The sequence below is a fragment of the Trachurus trachurus genome (genome assembly GCF_905171665.1).
Source record: "Trachurus trachurus genome assembly, chromosome: 19".
NCBI classification, from domain to species: domain Eukaryota; kingdom Metazoa; phylum Chordata; class Actinopteri; order Carangiformes; family Carangidae; genus Trachurus; species Trachurus trachurus.
In genome coordinates, this window is record NC_139913.1 from 15,562,623 (window position 1) to 15,579,105 (window position 16,483).

Sequence of the window (16,483 nt, forward strand, 5' to 3'; positions counted from 1 at the left end):
CTGAAAGTCACATTATTCAGATTTTAACATAAACAACAGGTCTTTTTTTCCACAGGGTCATTAATGAATATGGAATAAAATAAAATAAACACATGTACGTACGTGTCAGGTTTCTGGTAGAGTGCTGAGTTGCTGCCATACCGTCATGCCTTGAACTCCTCCCTCCAACAGAACCTCCAACATTTTTTGACTGTAATTTTTCAGAAAGTAAGACAGATGCTCGTCACAGTAAAACATAAAGCACAGTTACCGGCAGCACAACAGCAACTGGTGGAAGCAGCCAGGAGATGCTGACGGAGAGAAAGAGGGGTTCCTTTGCACTTAAAAAGCATCTTGTTTGTTTCTGGAGGCCTTGACCTCTTTGTGGATCTGATATGGATATGGGATATGATCTTGTGGCCACTCACATTCAAACATTTGCATCTCAAGCTTCATGAAAACAATGTGCTAATCATGGGCTGGGCTTGGGGAGGAGTCTTTGATGTGATCTGGATCAGCTCCACCAATCATAGTGACATAACTGGAACCAGCATTGAGTTTTAGCCATAACTTTAAACACATATCTCTAAATCTAACTGTATACCCATATCCATCATCCTTATCCTGATTCTTAGTGAGCTTTAAAACTTCTCTTTACAGTCCTTTGTAATGATCCAAGGAGCCAAAACCTTCTCACTAGGATGGTTTCAATCCAAAATGGTCCTCCCAACCACAGAATGACATGTCACCCAGACGATCACTGAAGTTAACAGACAAACACAATGATGGATGAAGGCACAGTCAGTCTGTGATATGGAAAGTCCCACAGCTCCATCATTAGCTCATCAGCCTGTCTAACAGGGGCTGAGCTGATTAACCAGGCGGTTCCCAGAAGGAGGAGGCATGGCACAAACTCATCATCATGACAGCCATGTCACTCCATGATGTCATTGTCAGTGCTGAGTCTTGGTGACATGTGAACTCCAAGAAAACAGGTGCAAACTTCAATGACAATACAACGTAACAATCAGACAGTCAAACACTGGAGAATGCAGAAACCTTTATTCCTGAAACAACATAATACTTCAATGGTAAAACAGTTTACAAAAGCACATCTCTCCCTTGGACTGGCCCACTGACCTGCAGTGGGACACGAGCTCTGGATTTTGGATTTTAGTCTTGTGTGCAAAAAGGTAGACGGATGTTTCACACAAATACTTTTTACAGTTAGAGATACAGATGCTGGGATGTGGAAGCTGAGTGGATGGAGCCAGAGAAGCAAAGAAGGGACAGAGGATTGGATCTTTCTCCATTTTAACGGGACCATGTTTAATGTTGGAGGGTCAGCAGACCAACTTTTTGAAACTTTTTGTTGTAGCCAGTGAAGGATTTCCTGAAGAGCAGCCATCAATCTAAGGTTCCATGGCTCTGTTAGCCTACACCAAAGCACAGCAGTGCTCTAAACAGGTATCGTCTTAGTTTGGCATGTTAGCGTGCTCATATTTGCTTATTTATCACTTAAGACAAAAACATCAAAGACTATTAGTTTTGCAGATTGTTATCAATTAACCATAGTGTTTGATAATGGATCATTTAGACCTTTTTAATGGTGTTGGATGAAAAGTCACGGTCAATCCTCATGGGACCATGAATGTCTGACCCAAACCTCATGGCCTCCTGGAGTCTGGGCCAGTGGTGGACTGATGGACTAACATTAGTGTGGCTAAAATCCAGGCAGTTACATGGCTGATAAAAATAAAGCCCCTATAGGCTGTTGTGTTCATTAAAATACATGCTGAAATAATGGAAATAAACTATTTTTTCACCATTGACAGAAGTACAAATTTCTAAAAATTTCTCCTGATGCTGATACAAGCTAATGGTGAACCCTAAATGGGAAGGGTTTTTCCTTTTACAGAGAAGGAATATCTGACCATTAGATTATGTTCTTAATGTGTTAAAAGTGCAGCCTAGTGGTGACACCTTATTATTTCCTGATCATGGACCAAAGTGTTGCTCAACAGTAAAGGTTGAACTCATGGTAGTGTTGAACAAAAAGCCACAGATTACCAGGATGATAGGAAGTTGAACCATCCTGTGCTGACCCTGCACACCACATTTCATGGAAAGGTTGTTGAGTCGTTCTTTGGCTCCGCCCACTGAAACTACAAGGTGAAAAAGTACAAACCGCTGAGCAACATGGTTGCATGGAGTGTGAGGACATATTTCTTTTTGGCCTTACTTCATTGTAACTCCAACCAACAAACTGCTCCGCCTTAAAGACAAATAGGCAGAGCTACAACTACAACCTAAAGAATAGAATAAGAGCAAACAAACAAAAGAAAAAGACATTAACTCATATTTACACCGACACTGTAACATCTAACTACAGAAGTGACACAATAAAAGTAGTGCAAAACCATGAACATGAGCCTGTGAGAAGAAGGTAAGAAGGTGGTGTTTGGCTGAGGAAATGAGGGCGTCACAACACTTACAGACAACTACAGTCCTGTTTCTCATCATATCCAGCTTCAGGTCAGTTCAGTTTGGGACCATGAAAAGAAAAGAAAGAAAAAAGGAACAAAAATAACAGTTTGCCAATAGGCTGATTAAGTGAAACCACAGTGGATGGAGCTTAAGACTCAGACTGTTTCCTTCTTTCCACCTTTATCATTGTGTAATTGATAAAGGCAGGAAGTAGAAAAGGTGGATGCCAGAAGGTTATTTTAATAATCAAACAAGTAGTCTCATTATAGTGGTAGACAAGCTGACCAGCCTGAGAAGACTAAATTGGTAGGATGGTTTCAGACTTTTTTGAGTCTTTCTATTCCTCCACACTTACAATGAAGAGATCCATTCATAGTCAGACTTCACTATAACACAGCAGACAAAATGCACACATCATTTGAGGTGTAAACTGATTCTAGTCAGAACCGTTTCGGCTGAGCCACAGCAGAGGTTTCTCTCATGCTGGTCTCATGTAGGCTGGAATCCTATGCAGCTTGCTTTATTTAAATTTATTTATTAAAATTTTGGCAAATTAGCCCATTGCCATAATCCCTATAGTTTTAGGAGTAGGTTCGTTACCTTTAATTGTTGGTGCAAGCTGTTTTTAGAACGGCGGAGCAGAACTGCGAGCTGCTCAGAGCGTGGTGAATGTGCAGGTCACAACTTGTCCACGAGAGCGTTTTGGAGTTGTTGGATTGTGTATTTGATGAGTTTGATGAGGGAAACTAAGAAATTCCATTAGCTTCTGTAGCGTAGCTCTGAGCAGCTTGCGGCTCTGCTCCGCCGTTCTTAAAATAATAAAGGTAACAAACCTACTCCTAAAACTATAGGGATTATGGCAATGGGCCAATTTGCCAAAATGTTGAACTATCCCTTTAAGTATTGTATCACAGATGATATGGAGTGAAGGGATAATTACAGACCCATAACTGATCCACCAATGAGTTCAACTTAGAATACATGTCTAAAGATAGGAGGAGTGCAAGCTTCATTCTGTCTTTCCTACTTCATGTCTGTTTGTTGGGTACATCCACTGTGATTTAACTTAACCAATCCAGCAGCCGAGTGTTATGGTACTGTACGTGGAGAGATGCAGTATATTCTGTGTGCTGTGTAAGGTGACTGTTGATCCCAAGAGTCAGGAGTGAAAATGTATCTGTATATCTTACATAAGAAACCAGGTTCAGTGCTGATTCTGACTGCAGACACAGACTGTGAACATCCCATCATCACACTCCAGCTGCCCATCTTGGCGTAACACTAGCTAAACATAGTGAGGTAATTCTACTATTAGGCTGATGTGACTGCTGTTTTCCACTGTACAAGTGGTGATTACCCTCATGATACAATGAGGATGGAGTCTTCTCTATCTCTATCAATGGCTGCTCATTGACAGTGTAACATTTAGCGCCATGTCTCACAACTATTCAGGCTTAAAACGGAAACATCTCTGCACAGTGGCATAATAAGGCTGTACATTTTATACATGTCACTATGATGTACAGATAGTAAATCAGAGGGTTAAATAGACTACACTACCCATAAGGCTGTGCATCAAAAAACGAAAATTGTGTGTTTGGAAGTTAGCGAGCTGCTGCTGGTAGAAGGAAACAGAGCCTCTGTTTAAATGTGTGTTTCTTCATAATGTTCACTTAAGACATTATGGGTTTAAAGCTGAGGCTCATCATACTAGTTAGACTTAGCTACTACACTGGGAAGAAAGGAGCTCCACTCACTGGTCACATGCTGTGTTCTTTGGCTCCACCTATATCACTGAATGAGCAGGATTGGTTCTATCTATCTGAGCGTGAGGTGAGGCAGCTTTGGATATAAAGACGTGCACTACAGGCAGCTGAACAGGCATGGCAGAGTGAGGCAGTGGGGTGAAGGTTTCACCAGGTGTCAGTGCTGGAGAAAACACAGTGGCTTTCAGTTTTTGTGGCGAGGTTTGGGCTCCGGACACCAGTCGGTGTCTGGGTAGAGGAAGCAGTGGACCGTCTTAAACCTGCAGGAAGGAAAGAGACCAGAGTCAGGGAAAATATGAGCTGTGAGTGTTTCCTGCTTTGATATCATCAGAAGATTAATTCAATAATAATCATACAGATTGCCTGTTCCAGCTAGATTTTCAGCAGAAAATCTCATTTTAAGCTTAAATCTGTACTGCTGCAGCTCCACTCAACACACATCACTTACACATGCTCCTAAGGGTGAAATTTTATAGGGCTTAGCTATTGATCAAAATAATGATATATAATAATATTTTGTATCACAATATGGCCAAGGGCAATTTCCAAATCACAAGAGCTTCAGATTTTTCAATAAAAAAGGTAAAATGGGTCACAAGCAACAAATGAAGCATGGTGGTGGTATAGAGACGGCCCAGCAGACAGATCATACTCTCCAGACGTAAAGGAACTTAATTGTTTGCACAGAAACAATTCAATTTAGTCCTATATGTGGTCAGAAAATATAGACGACCAGATTAAATGTTCAGATGTTCACATACTGGTCATATCCTGCAATGCATATAGGCAGAACAGGTGTACAGTAGCTGATGAGTGGTTGTTACAAACATAAAACCACGTCACCATCCATGACCATCAACTGTATATGTTTAGACCTCCATATTTATCTCGGTGCAGCAGTCTGAACTTTACCGTGTGGGGTCTTCAGCCAATGAGAAACCTCCGACAATGCTGACCACGTTCCTCCTGTTGTCGAAGCCTCCGTAGCTGAGGGTCGCCTGTGGGAGAGCAAACCAATGGCATGTTGGTTTTGACCTTGCTGCAGATTACAAAGACACTATAAAGGCCAATATAAAATATTAAAGTGAAAGTACAACTACCGGTATCCAGTCTTAAATGTAAATTATTCAGCTTTTAAATGGCAAAACTTTAAAGGGATAGTTCAACATTTTTGCAAATTGGCCCATTGCCATAATCCCTATAGTCATAGCAGTAGGTTTGTTACCTTTAACTGTCGGTGCAAGCTATTTTTAGAACGGCGGAGCAGAGCTGCGAGCTGCTCAGAGCTACGCTACGGAGGCTAATGGGATTTCTTGGTTTCCCACATCAAACTCAAATACACAATCCAACAACTCAAAAACGCTCTTGTGGTCAAGTTGTGACCTGCACATTCACCGCGCTATGAGATAATAACGGAAGGTTACAAGACAACACAGCACAATTATGGTTCCATAAAGAGTTTGTGTCTTTGCCTCTGTTTGATTTGCACCCCAGTACCTTGGGACACACACACTCACCTGCTCAAGCACGGTGTCTGTGGGCAGCTTCTGCAGGTTCTCCAGGTGAGAATGGAAGAGATATGTGTGCGTCAGCGTGACCTCCAGCAGCGCCTCGATGATGTAGCCGATGGTGCAGTCGTCCGGGAGACGGATCTTCTCTGCCGTGCTGATGAAATTCCCCAAACTGAAACAGCAAGACAGAGATTCAGCCGACAAGTCTGTTTTCACACACAAACTGACTCTCAATTAATTCATCCTCATCCAGACTAAACAGAGAGAAAGTGGGGTGTAACACAGGGAGGAGGGACACGTTTTCATCCTGGAAAAGATCTTCGATCATAAGTAACAGAAATAGTAGTTCAGTAGTTTGAATTTCCGTAGTTCAAAGACCTAGAAATTTCATGACCTACCTGGCCCATGGGCTCATTTTCAGAGCCAGACCTCTGCTGATACAGAATCCTGCTCCACCTGTGGCGAACCAGAACTTGACCGACACCTGTAGTGAGACAGAAACAGAGAGATGAGCGAGGGGTTTGGAAAAAAAAAAAAACAGATTTCTGCTACATCAGCCAGATTCCTGACACTCTAGTGCTTGCTGCTGTGTTTTTTTTAATGACTGAGCCCTGAGGAATTATAAATGAAATACAAGTCCACTGACTGATCCGTCACTCTTGACTCTCTCTGCAGCCTCTATGGGGTGATCCAGGCTGGGTCGGCCCAGATACACATCCTGGCTGTGGTGGTAGGAGGAGAGCATCCGCAGCAGACTGGGCAGAATCACGTAGTTATCATCGTCCACATGGCAGAACCACCTGTAATACACACACACACACACACACACACAGAGTGAGAATTTGATTTCTGAGTATGTAGGTGATGGCCCTGTTATCAGCTCCTGGCATATGAATTAACTGTTGACTGTTAAGCAAAAGGCTCATCTCCCTGACCTGCAGAACTGAAAGATTTAAGAGATCATTTGTTCCTGCTGCAATCGTTTTATATAACACTTGTTAAAATGTTTTTTGTGTTCATCTTTTTTGTGTCATTGTTGTGTGAGCTACTGGACTAACTTGAATTTCCCTGCTAGGGATGAATAAAGTATTCTCTATTCTCTCTATTCTATCTAATCGTCTCCCTGCTGCCCCAACGTCTCACTCACTTCTTCTGCGACTCGATGAACTTGTCGTACTCCACAGACATCTTGCAGCACAGAGCCTGTCGGGTGTGAGCAGCTGAGCAGTTAGTGTTGATGATGTTGGCTCCTGTGAGAGAAACAACAGAGGACAGTTCAGTTCCCTGCTGCTGTGGACAATGTATTACTACACAGGTACATTATTTGACCATGAATAATAATGTATGTGTTATTAATTCTCGTTTCCTTTAAGAGCAGTCAAGCATCTCACCTGTCCTCATGCGCAGCTCCCTGTCCTCTCCATCAGTGAACATGTAGGTCTGAAACAGAGAGAGAGACACACTCAGTGCTTTGACCAGGACACAGTGAAGTGCTCCATTGTTTTCTCTCATTGATGAGGATGTGTGTGCGTGGTTGAAAGAGGAAGAGGAAAGACACACACAAACCCACAAGAGTCCTTGATACAGCTGGAAAAACATACATTTTTATCACAATGAGCAAGCAGCTAGCAGCACACAATTTCACTGAAATAAAATATTAAAATATATATTTTTTAAAAACAGTTTGTTTAAAACAGTTGCTCCTTCATATTAGTGCATCATCAGTTGTCCTGTCCAAAGTCCGTCCACACTCTACTTCTCATGGCAGTTTTCTGTCAGAGATCTCGCTGGTCTGATTCTCCATCAGCTCTGAGCATCACAGCACTCTTGTTCATGGTAAATGGAGTGGACTCAAAGCTCAAACCACATTCACCCTTCACTAATATACTCTCACAGTGACACTTCTAACACACACACTCATACAATGATGGACACAGTCATCAGTGTGGGAGCCCAGCATCTTGCCAAAGGACACTTCAACAAGCCGACTGGAAGAGCTGGGGATCAAACCACCGACCTTCTGATTACTGGATGGACGACCGGCTCAACCTCCTGAGTCTCATTCCCTAATGAATCAGATCCAAATGTTCTCCAGCGGACAGACTTGGCCAGTGCAGAGGAAAAAACACTGGTGACTCATAACATTAATACGGGTAATAATGTTATCTGTCTATTTATTGTTTTAAGATATTTATTATGCCTTTATTTGACAGGAAAGTGAAGAGAGACAGGAAAGCAGGAAGAGGGACTGGTAGAAAAGATCGGGTAGGGGTTGAACAGGCGATCACTGCTTCGGACTATGCCAACATGGGATGTGTGTGGAACTGTTGCCACAAGAGTCTTTTTGTATTAGAATTTATTGTGGCTTTGTCATCATTGTACAGTATGCTGTCATTTCCTTTCTCTCTTATCTTAGTGTCTGTTGTGTCTTATAATTGTCAAGCACTATGCACTATGCTGTAACACTATTTAGACACTATAAAGACTTCCTTATGTGCTTTCACCACTCGACTACCAACCACCCCATAATAATGTTATCTAATAGTCGATACATCTCCTGTGATAAAGGCCTCACCTTGCATTTCTTTCCCAGGTTACATATGTGAACACACGTCAGAGACAAAACTACTGATGGATTGACTTGGTGGATTAATGAGTAACATTAAAGCTGCGTCTCTTCTATTCATCTTCACAGTGAACGATAGAGTTTCTAGAGGAGGTCACATTCTCTCAATAAACCAGCAGTGTGTTGGCTATTGGCTAATGACAAATTCAAAGTCATGGATCTGTTACTCAAAGTCGACTTTCTGGATCATATTATGTCTCTGAACCAGGAACCCCCCGCCCCCCTGAACACACACACCAACGCAGCCCCTTGCAGTGTTTTGATGCAGAGCTGTTTTTGGTCTAAGTGCCCACAAAAATGTCCTAAAAGGGAGGATAACGCTGGCTGCTTTACATAAGGGACTTGGATGTGTTTCAGTGCTTCATTGCTGCCACATTACATCACCCTGGCTCTTATTATACAAGAGGTACAGCATGTCAATCTGACAGCGGTCACAGTTTGGTAAAAAAAATAAAAAAATAGAGATTATTCTCAAATCCAAGTTTACATCACAGCTGCAGATAGTGAGGCTGTTTTTCCGTCCTCACAGACCTGTTGAGCCTGTTCAGAGCCCAGCAGGCAGCCTGTAACCTCCACACAGCATCTAATGAACCACAAGGTCACTGACCTCTAATAAATAACCATCCTCGGTGTCTTTGCGTAAAAGAGACCACCTCCGTATACGTGGTGGTGGATGATCACAGAGGAAGAGCTGCGCTGACACATTTACACCAAACACTCATTAGGAAGAGCAGCTTTTAATTTTACAAGGAGCAGTAAAGACGAAGGGGGCTGACCTGAGAGCTGTAAAAAAAAACAAAAAAAAAACATGGCAGCATGCCTGCAATGCTTCTCTGTGTCTGACAGTAAGCGGTCGGTCGGGGCTGACGGCTAACACAGAACAGACTCTCAGACCTGGACCCAAGGGCCAGAACGAGACAAGCTGGGAGCACAGAGTGGATCTGAACTCTTCTAGACAAGTCAACAGGCTCTATCACTTTGCAGGGTTCCTTCCTACACATTTGACATGTCAAAATTCCATACTTTTTTCCAACCCTAATTTCCAGACTTCTCTGTAAAAAAAATCTAATAATTTGTGACATTTGATTAGATGTGTATCATGTAAATAAATTGTGTAATTGATTTGATTTAATTGTATTTATTAATTTTCAATATTCTAAATTTGTATGCCATTATGTCATCAAATTGTAGCTAGGTACAATAGCGCATACAAAATAATTAATCCAAATAACTTAAGCTGCTCTATGGAGTGAGCTATACGCCGCCCCAGTTGTACATTCATTTATGTGATTAAAAATTCTATCCCTTCTATTAATCATGTTAATCACAGAGCTGATTTCAGTGAGTGGCTTCTCAGCTGCAGCACAACAGTGCAGGATGTAACTCATCCTGCATATGGAGTACAAAGACATACAGATGGAATGGACCAGCGCAGTAAAAACCTTTAACACTATTGCACAACACATGTGTTCTCTATGAATCCACGCAGACGCCAGATGACTTCACTGAACCACTGTTTTGATCCAGCAAGGCTAAGATGTCTGACTGACTATGTTCAGGCTGTGCAGTGTTTCTTTTTGGAAATATCACAACACACAGGCCGTGCTGGAGGCTTAGTGGTGTGTCACAATTTCTGCTCTCAGTTAACAAAACAGTGAATTGACAAAGGGGTATTGTGATATATTGGGATACTAGGCAAAACAATATATTGCGTATGATTTTTTTTTGACTGCTGCCAACCAGCAGAGTTTCAAATGCAACACAAAAATGAACCACTGCCTTAAAGGTTTGCATACAAATTGTTAATAAAAAATCAATACTGTGCTTTTAAGTATCGCTACATGAAATATTGTGATTTTTCAGTGTATCGATATTTTCATACACCCCTAGAATTAACACAGTTATTTCAAGGGAATGTATCCACTGCGGTTGCAGAACACAACCTGGTCAGCAGTTGTTAAATGGTCCAAATGTATAAGTTTCAAACATGTCAAAATGCACAGTGGTGACTCCTTTGAAATCAGTAGATTATTGTGGGTTACTCTGCTGCCTTTGGGTCCTGGCATGATCAGGCCTCTGTGTTCCTTGTAAAGCAGGAATATTTACACATAGTTAGCACTTCCCTTCATAGTTCAGCCCAACAATGTTGAGACTGTTGTGAAAAATGCTCGGCACTCCCAACAAAGACCTCAAACGGCAGTTCAGTCTGATTTAGAGCTGGACTGAAACAGAACGAGAGGAAATGTCTGCGCTGGTTGTGTATACACTTGTATTGATAAATCACAGGCTAGTTTTTAAGCTGACTTCACAGTCCATCCACTCACAGAAAAACGACGGTTGACAAATCAATGTCCAATCCAATTATAAATTGGGATTTTTCAACTGTATCATATGGTCTTCATCAGCAAACAGACTTTACTCAGTTGTCATTGGAGCTGAGGTTAACCCTGTCACGTTGGAGGAGTCAGATCTGCACTAAGTGATGCCTGTGTTCGATACCAAAGCATAGCAAAGTGTTTCAGCATGGGTCTTCCAGTTTCAGGTTTCTGTGGAATTTCCTCTCCGGAGACACGAGCGAAAAACTGCACCAATGGAACATACGGTGCCTTGCAAAAGTATTCATCATACCCCTTGAACTTTTCACATTTGTCATGTTATAACCACAAACTGAAATGTATTTTACTGGGATTTTATGTGATAGAACAACACAAAGTAGTGCAAAATTGTGAAGTGGTTTATGTTGGTAATGGTAGTGTTTTGCATGTAGGCCAAACAGTTCAATTTTGGTCTTTGATTTGTAAAGATTTTGAACACACCATCCCCACTGTGAAACATGGTGGTGGCAGCATCAGGCTGTGGGGAGGCTTTTCTTCAGCAGGGACAGGGAAGCTGCCCAGACTTGATGGATGGAGCTAAATACAGGACAATCCTGGAGGAAAAGCTGTTAGAGGCAGCAAAAGACTTGAGACTGGGATGTAAGTTCACCTTCCAGCAGGACAACCACTCTAAACACACAGCCAGAGGTACAATGGACTGGTTTAGAGCAAAGCATATTCATGCGTTAGATAGAACAGCCCAGTCAAAGTCCAGACCTAAATCCTACTGAGAATCTGTGGCAAGATTTGCAAACTGCTGTTCACAGATGCTCTCCATCCAACCTGACTCAACTGGAGCTGTTTTTCAAAGAAGAATGGGCAAAAATTGCAGTGTGTAGATGTGCAAAGCTGGTAGAGACAAACCCCAAAAAACTTGCAGTGGTAATTGCAGCGAAAGGTGGTTCAACAAAGTATTGATGAATACATACGCACACCACACTTTTCAGATTGTTATTTGTAAATAATCTTTAACACCATGTATCATTTTCCTTCCACTTCACAATTATGCACTACTCTGTGTTGGTCTATCACATAAATTACATTTAAGTTTGTGGTTGTAACGTGACAAAATGTGGAAAAGTTCAAAGGGTATGAATACTTTTGCATGGCACTAGGCTAGCCCATACATACTTGAATTTTAAAGGGATAGTACTACATTTTGGCTTTGTTTGCGAGGTAAATTCATGCAAAACCGCTGATGCGCGTCCCCGTCTGGGGCAAGTGGTCTCTGCATTTACCCCGAAAACAACTCCGTCTTATAACGTTCCGTTATCATCTCATAGCGTGGTGAATGTGCAGGTCACAACTTGTCCACAACAGCGTTTTGGAGTTGTTGGATTGTGTATTTGATGAGTTTGATGACAGAAACCCAGAAACCCAGGCTAAATCCCATTAGCCTCCGTAGCATAGCTCTGAGCAGCTTGCGGCTCTGCTCTGCCATTCTAAAAATAGCTTGCACCGACAATTAAAAGTAACAAACCTACTGCTATGACTATAGAGATTATGACAATGGGCCAATTTGCCAAAATGTTTGTGGTTGTAACGTGACAAAATGTGGAAAAGTTCAAGGGGTATGAATACTTTTACAAGGCACTGTACATACTTGAATTTTAAGTATGAGGCCTTATCCAGAGGAGAGGACAACAACATAAAGTGAAGAGTGACCTCGATAAACAATTTGATCTGAGGGAGGGGACAGTGGATATGAGGGGGCGATATCAAATGTTATGTTCTCATAAACGCCCTGTGGTTTGCCTAAATGTCAGCGAGGACAAACGCTGACCGCATCAGTATGAAAATCACCCAAATCAGAGAATATTCAGGGTGTCAACAGCCAATTCCAATAACATTCACACAAACATCAGCGCTGCACCCAAAGCCAAACAAACACTGGTGGATCCACCGCCCTGAATGTTATGTCCCTGCCTCAGTAAACAGCTGACAGCTTCACTGCCCACAAGTCACTCATTAATGCATTCATAGATCCCACCATCGCAGACCATAATGGATTGTTCAAATCTTTGGTAATAAGGTTTATGTAGGGCGGTTCCACACAATCAATCGGAGGTTTAGAGCGCTTTCATTGCAAGTCCAAAGGTCAGTCAAAAAAAGATCAGGACGCCAAAATCTAAAAAATCTAACATAGCACACGGGCCTTATTCATGGATGAAGAAGTTGAAGAAGTCCCAGCTTTCCTGCAGCAGTGGAAGTAAATAAAGCCTCTGACTGTGTTGAAGCAAATGATGTTTGTACACCCTCTGGTGCTTTATCAGGTCAATAATGTACACTACTGTATAGTCAAAGCAGTAAGAAAGAGACAAGTAACAAACAAAGCAAGGCAACCAGTTGGTGAGCCACAACATCATGAACAGGCTGCACATGGTGAGGTCTGTGGACCTGAACCTCATGGAGCTGGACAGAAAACAATTCAAGCTGCAAGTGACACAAATAAGTGAGACCAACTCTCTGAACAGTGTTTTCCATTGTAGAAAAAAAAAGAACTTGTGAGTTCAGCTGCTGGATGAAATTTGGATTAAACCGGAATTATGGGGGTGTATTAGACCTTTTAACTAGACCAAAGAGGTTTAACAGGTTTGTTGAGGTAGTGTTTTGAACTGGAAACTGCAGAGGCATGTTTTTAAAGTTGTTATGTCAAGTTGAGAACTCAAACTCTGAGCTAAGCTCAGAAGTTCAGGGCTGCAACTAACAATTATTTTCATTATCAGGAAACAAATTAGTACAGATTAATCTATCCATAAGAAAACCCATACAACAGTCTGACTCTGTGTGTGTGTGTGTGTGTGTGTGTGTGTGTGTGTGTGTGTGTGTGTGTGTGTGTGTGTGTGTGTGTGTGTGTGTGTGTGTGTGTGTGTGTGTGTGTGTGTGTGTGTGTGTGTGTGTGTGTGTGTGTGCGCCCCCCTGGAACTCCAAAAGCATTTTGATAACTCTGAAAGTTCTCCAAACTCTTCCTTGGCATGACAGTGAGTAGAAAATTGGTGAATTATCCCTTTAACAACTCATCCACAACAACTACAGGTCTGCTCACCTGTTCTTTAGCTTGGGAGACCCAGGTCTGAATCAGCAGCTCCAGTCTGGACTTGTGGTACTTCCTGGTGGTCTTCACAGCAATAAAAATGTCCTTCAGCTCTAATGGGTCATGGGACTTGGACCCTGAAAGTCCAACACCAACCTTTCCTCCAGGTAGAGCCCCTCTTCCTTGGCCTTTTTTAGACTCCACCCCCCTCTTATCATCCCTGATAGCTTCTGTCTCCGTGGATCCCCCATGGCCCGCTGAGCTCCCATTCAACCCTGCGGCCAACTCAGTCTCCTCAGCATGAGCAGGCGCTGCTGCAACCTGTGTGGGTCTGATTTGGGGTCGGGGCTGAGGCAGGTCCACCTGGTGGGACGGGGGCTGGAGGGCGGGGAGGAGCAGGAGCAGGAGGCCGCAGAATGCCAGGGAAAACAGGAAGCAGAACTTGCTGACACCCACCGAAGCTATGTGCATCCTGGCTGGCCAGTGGAGTGGATTCATCAGCCTCCAGGGCTGCAGTCTCCTCCAGCACCACCTTGTCCCATCCTCACACCACCACTAGGAAGCCTGCACAGAAAACACAAGATACAGGAACATATTCAGACGTGTGTTCATTTGCTTAAGTACCTCAAACAGCATGTCCTGTGTGTACACAGTAGTGCACACACAGGACATATCATGTTACTCATGGAGCTTAATTTACAATGCAGAGCATACAACTTATTCACTATATAGGGGTGTTAGATATTATAAAGCACAAGCGCCTTTTGAAACACCTTTCTTTTGAAACCTTATTCTAATAAAAAAGCAATAAGAGTCCTTCTTTGCTTTTTAAGCATCTAAACATATTGGATTCAGCCCAGATAAAAAAAAACACTTAAACATGTCAAATCTTTATGAGATTTTCCAAGAAATGCCAGATACATATCGGTGAAACAGAAAGAAACTGATTTCACTGCTTATCACACATCAGACCAGATTCAGATCAAAACCTCAGAGCCACAGCAGGCTGTGTGACAGATGCCTCTGTATAACCTCTGGGGTACAGAGGATCACATATGGTTGTTAGGAGACTGGCTGGCAAAGGCTGCTGGGTGGGTAGAAGAGAAGAGATAGATGGACAGATAAACATGATGAATTAAATGATTTCTCAATCAAATGTTAATAATTATTAGGATGAATACTGACACAAGGCTTTCCATTAAAATGTCTTCACATAGGCTACAGATTGGTGAACAGCAAGCACACTAATGGCTGAATTATGGTCCAGCGGGCCTCAGGGAGAGGCTAAGCATGGAGGAGAGGTGAGAGAACAATTGCTTAGTATATTTGAAGAATAAATAAACCAAATGAAAATACTCAACAAACTTATTATGTTTGAAGTAAGAGAGTGTTAAATCACAAATGAAATAGAAAAACGTGGACTTCAATAACTTTGTAGCCGAATAATTACATTATTCATGCTACTTAGGCCTATAGCCTACTTGTAACTACTTCACAGCTCATAACCTCTTTTATATACAGTCTATGCTCATAACGCAGTGAAATCACCTTTGTCTTTATTACAGAAATAGAATCTGAAACCGGAACAAACTCCTCCAGATATGACTACATGTAGCTATCTGCCCCTGCCTTCTTCAATGTGAAATAAAGATGTGAACTCGCCCTTGCTTATTGTCATGAATCAGACTCAGCTTTCACAGATTTAACCTAAAACATCCAAAACCCCTCCACAGGGTGGCTCAGCTCAGTAGAAGTTACAATCCATGCTCAAGTAAGAAAGCTGTGCTGATAATCTTCTTATAAAACCTGATCCCCTACTTACCTTTAATTGTTTAATGGCATAGGCTAAAAACTCACTGTGGGAGATTACCTGAGATTTGCCATATCACTTAGTTTAGAACATGCAATTAGCCTATATTGTTTATGGGCAGTGATACATAAAGTTTCATTGTGGCAACTGGCAAACACACAATTTACCAGCCAGTTCAATTTATCCTACACCTTCATTTGTTCGACGTAGACTACAAAGGTGTGTTAAACAAACAAAAACAAAAAAAAACACCAGTGCTGGTTGAAAAGTTACACCTGGTTTCAACGTGAGCACTATTCTCTGTCCATCTCTGTCCATTTAACCACCATGTTGATGTTCTGAGACGGAGAAAGTCTCTCTATAAATGGACAGATGTCCTGTGGAGTTGTTCGTGGTGCGGCGGCTTCAGAAACAACAGCACCGAGCTTCACTGCAGCAACTCACCGTGAAAACCCAGAGGACGCATCGGTCTCGTTTCTTTCTCCCACCGTGCCGCCGCCTTCAAGTCGCCTCACTGAAACACAACTAGCTCGGTGGAGCAGCTCGGTTCGGACGGTGCTGAATGGTTCAGCTACCGGACCGACCCGCGGCGCGACTCGTTGTCCTCCTTGTTTTTGTCCCGACGTGACTTTAAACTCCCAGCAGCCCCGGGGCTTTCTCTTCCGTCCTCGAGGACCGGGTCACTGCGTCTTATTGTTGTGGAAGTTTTACTCAGAAAAGTGTCCAAACACGGAGTCGCCGTCGCCGCGTCCAGTCTGTCTGTGTCCACTTAACAAAAAACTCCACACAACACTGATTGAACTCAGCCCGGACGGCCGAGCCGAGCTGTGCTGAACCAAGCCATTGCAGTAACGTTTCTGATCCGGTCAACCCTTTCAAAATAAAAGACGAGAGT

At 42.5% G+C, this 16,483-nt stretch overlaps 1 protein-coding gene across 1 annotated transcript; it reads right to left on the reverse strand.

The window, feature by feature from the left end:
• Positions 1 to 1,089: 1,089 nt before the first annotated feature.
• Positions 1,090 to 16,442, reverse strand: rfng (RFNG O-fucosylpeptide 3-beta-N-acetylglucosaminyltransferase). The gene is made up of 9 exons (XM_083994005.1): positions 16,033 to 16,442; positions 13,791 to 14,342; positions 7,135 to 7,183; positions 6,891 to 6,993; positions 6,390 to 6,543; positions 6,142 to 6,227; positions 5,750 to 5,915; positions 5,145 to 5,230; positions 1,090 to 4,492 (listed from the first exon to the last, which is right to left on the reverse strand). The coding sequence occupies exons 2-9, from the start codon at positions 14,274 to 14,276 to the stop codon at positions 4,417 to 4,419; spliced, it is 1,206 nt and encodes a 401-aa protein (XP_083850131.1). The 5' UTR covers positions 14,277 to 14,342; positions 16,033 to 16,442; the 3' UTR covers positions 1,090 to 4,416.
• Between the last annotated feature and the right edge of the window lie 41 nt (positions 16,443 to 16,483).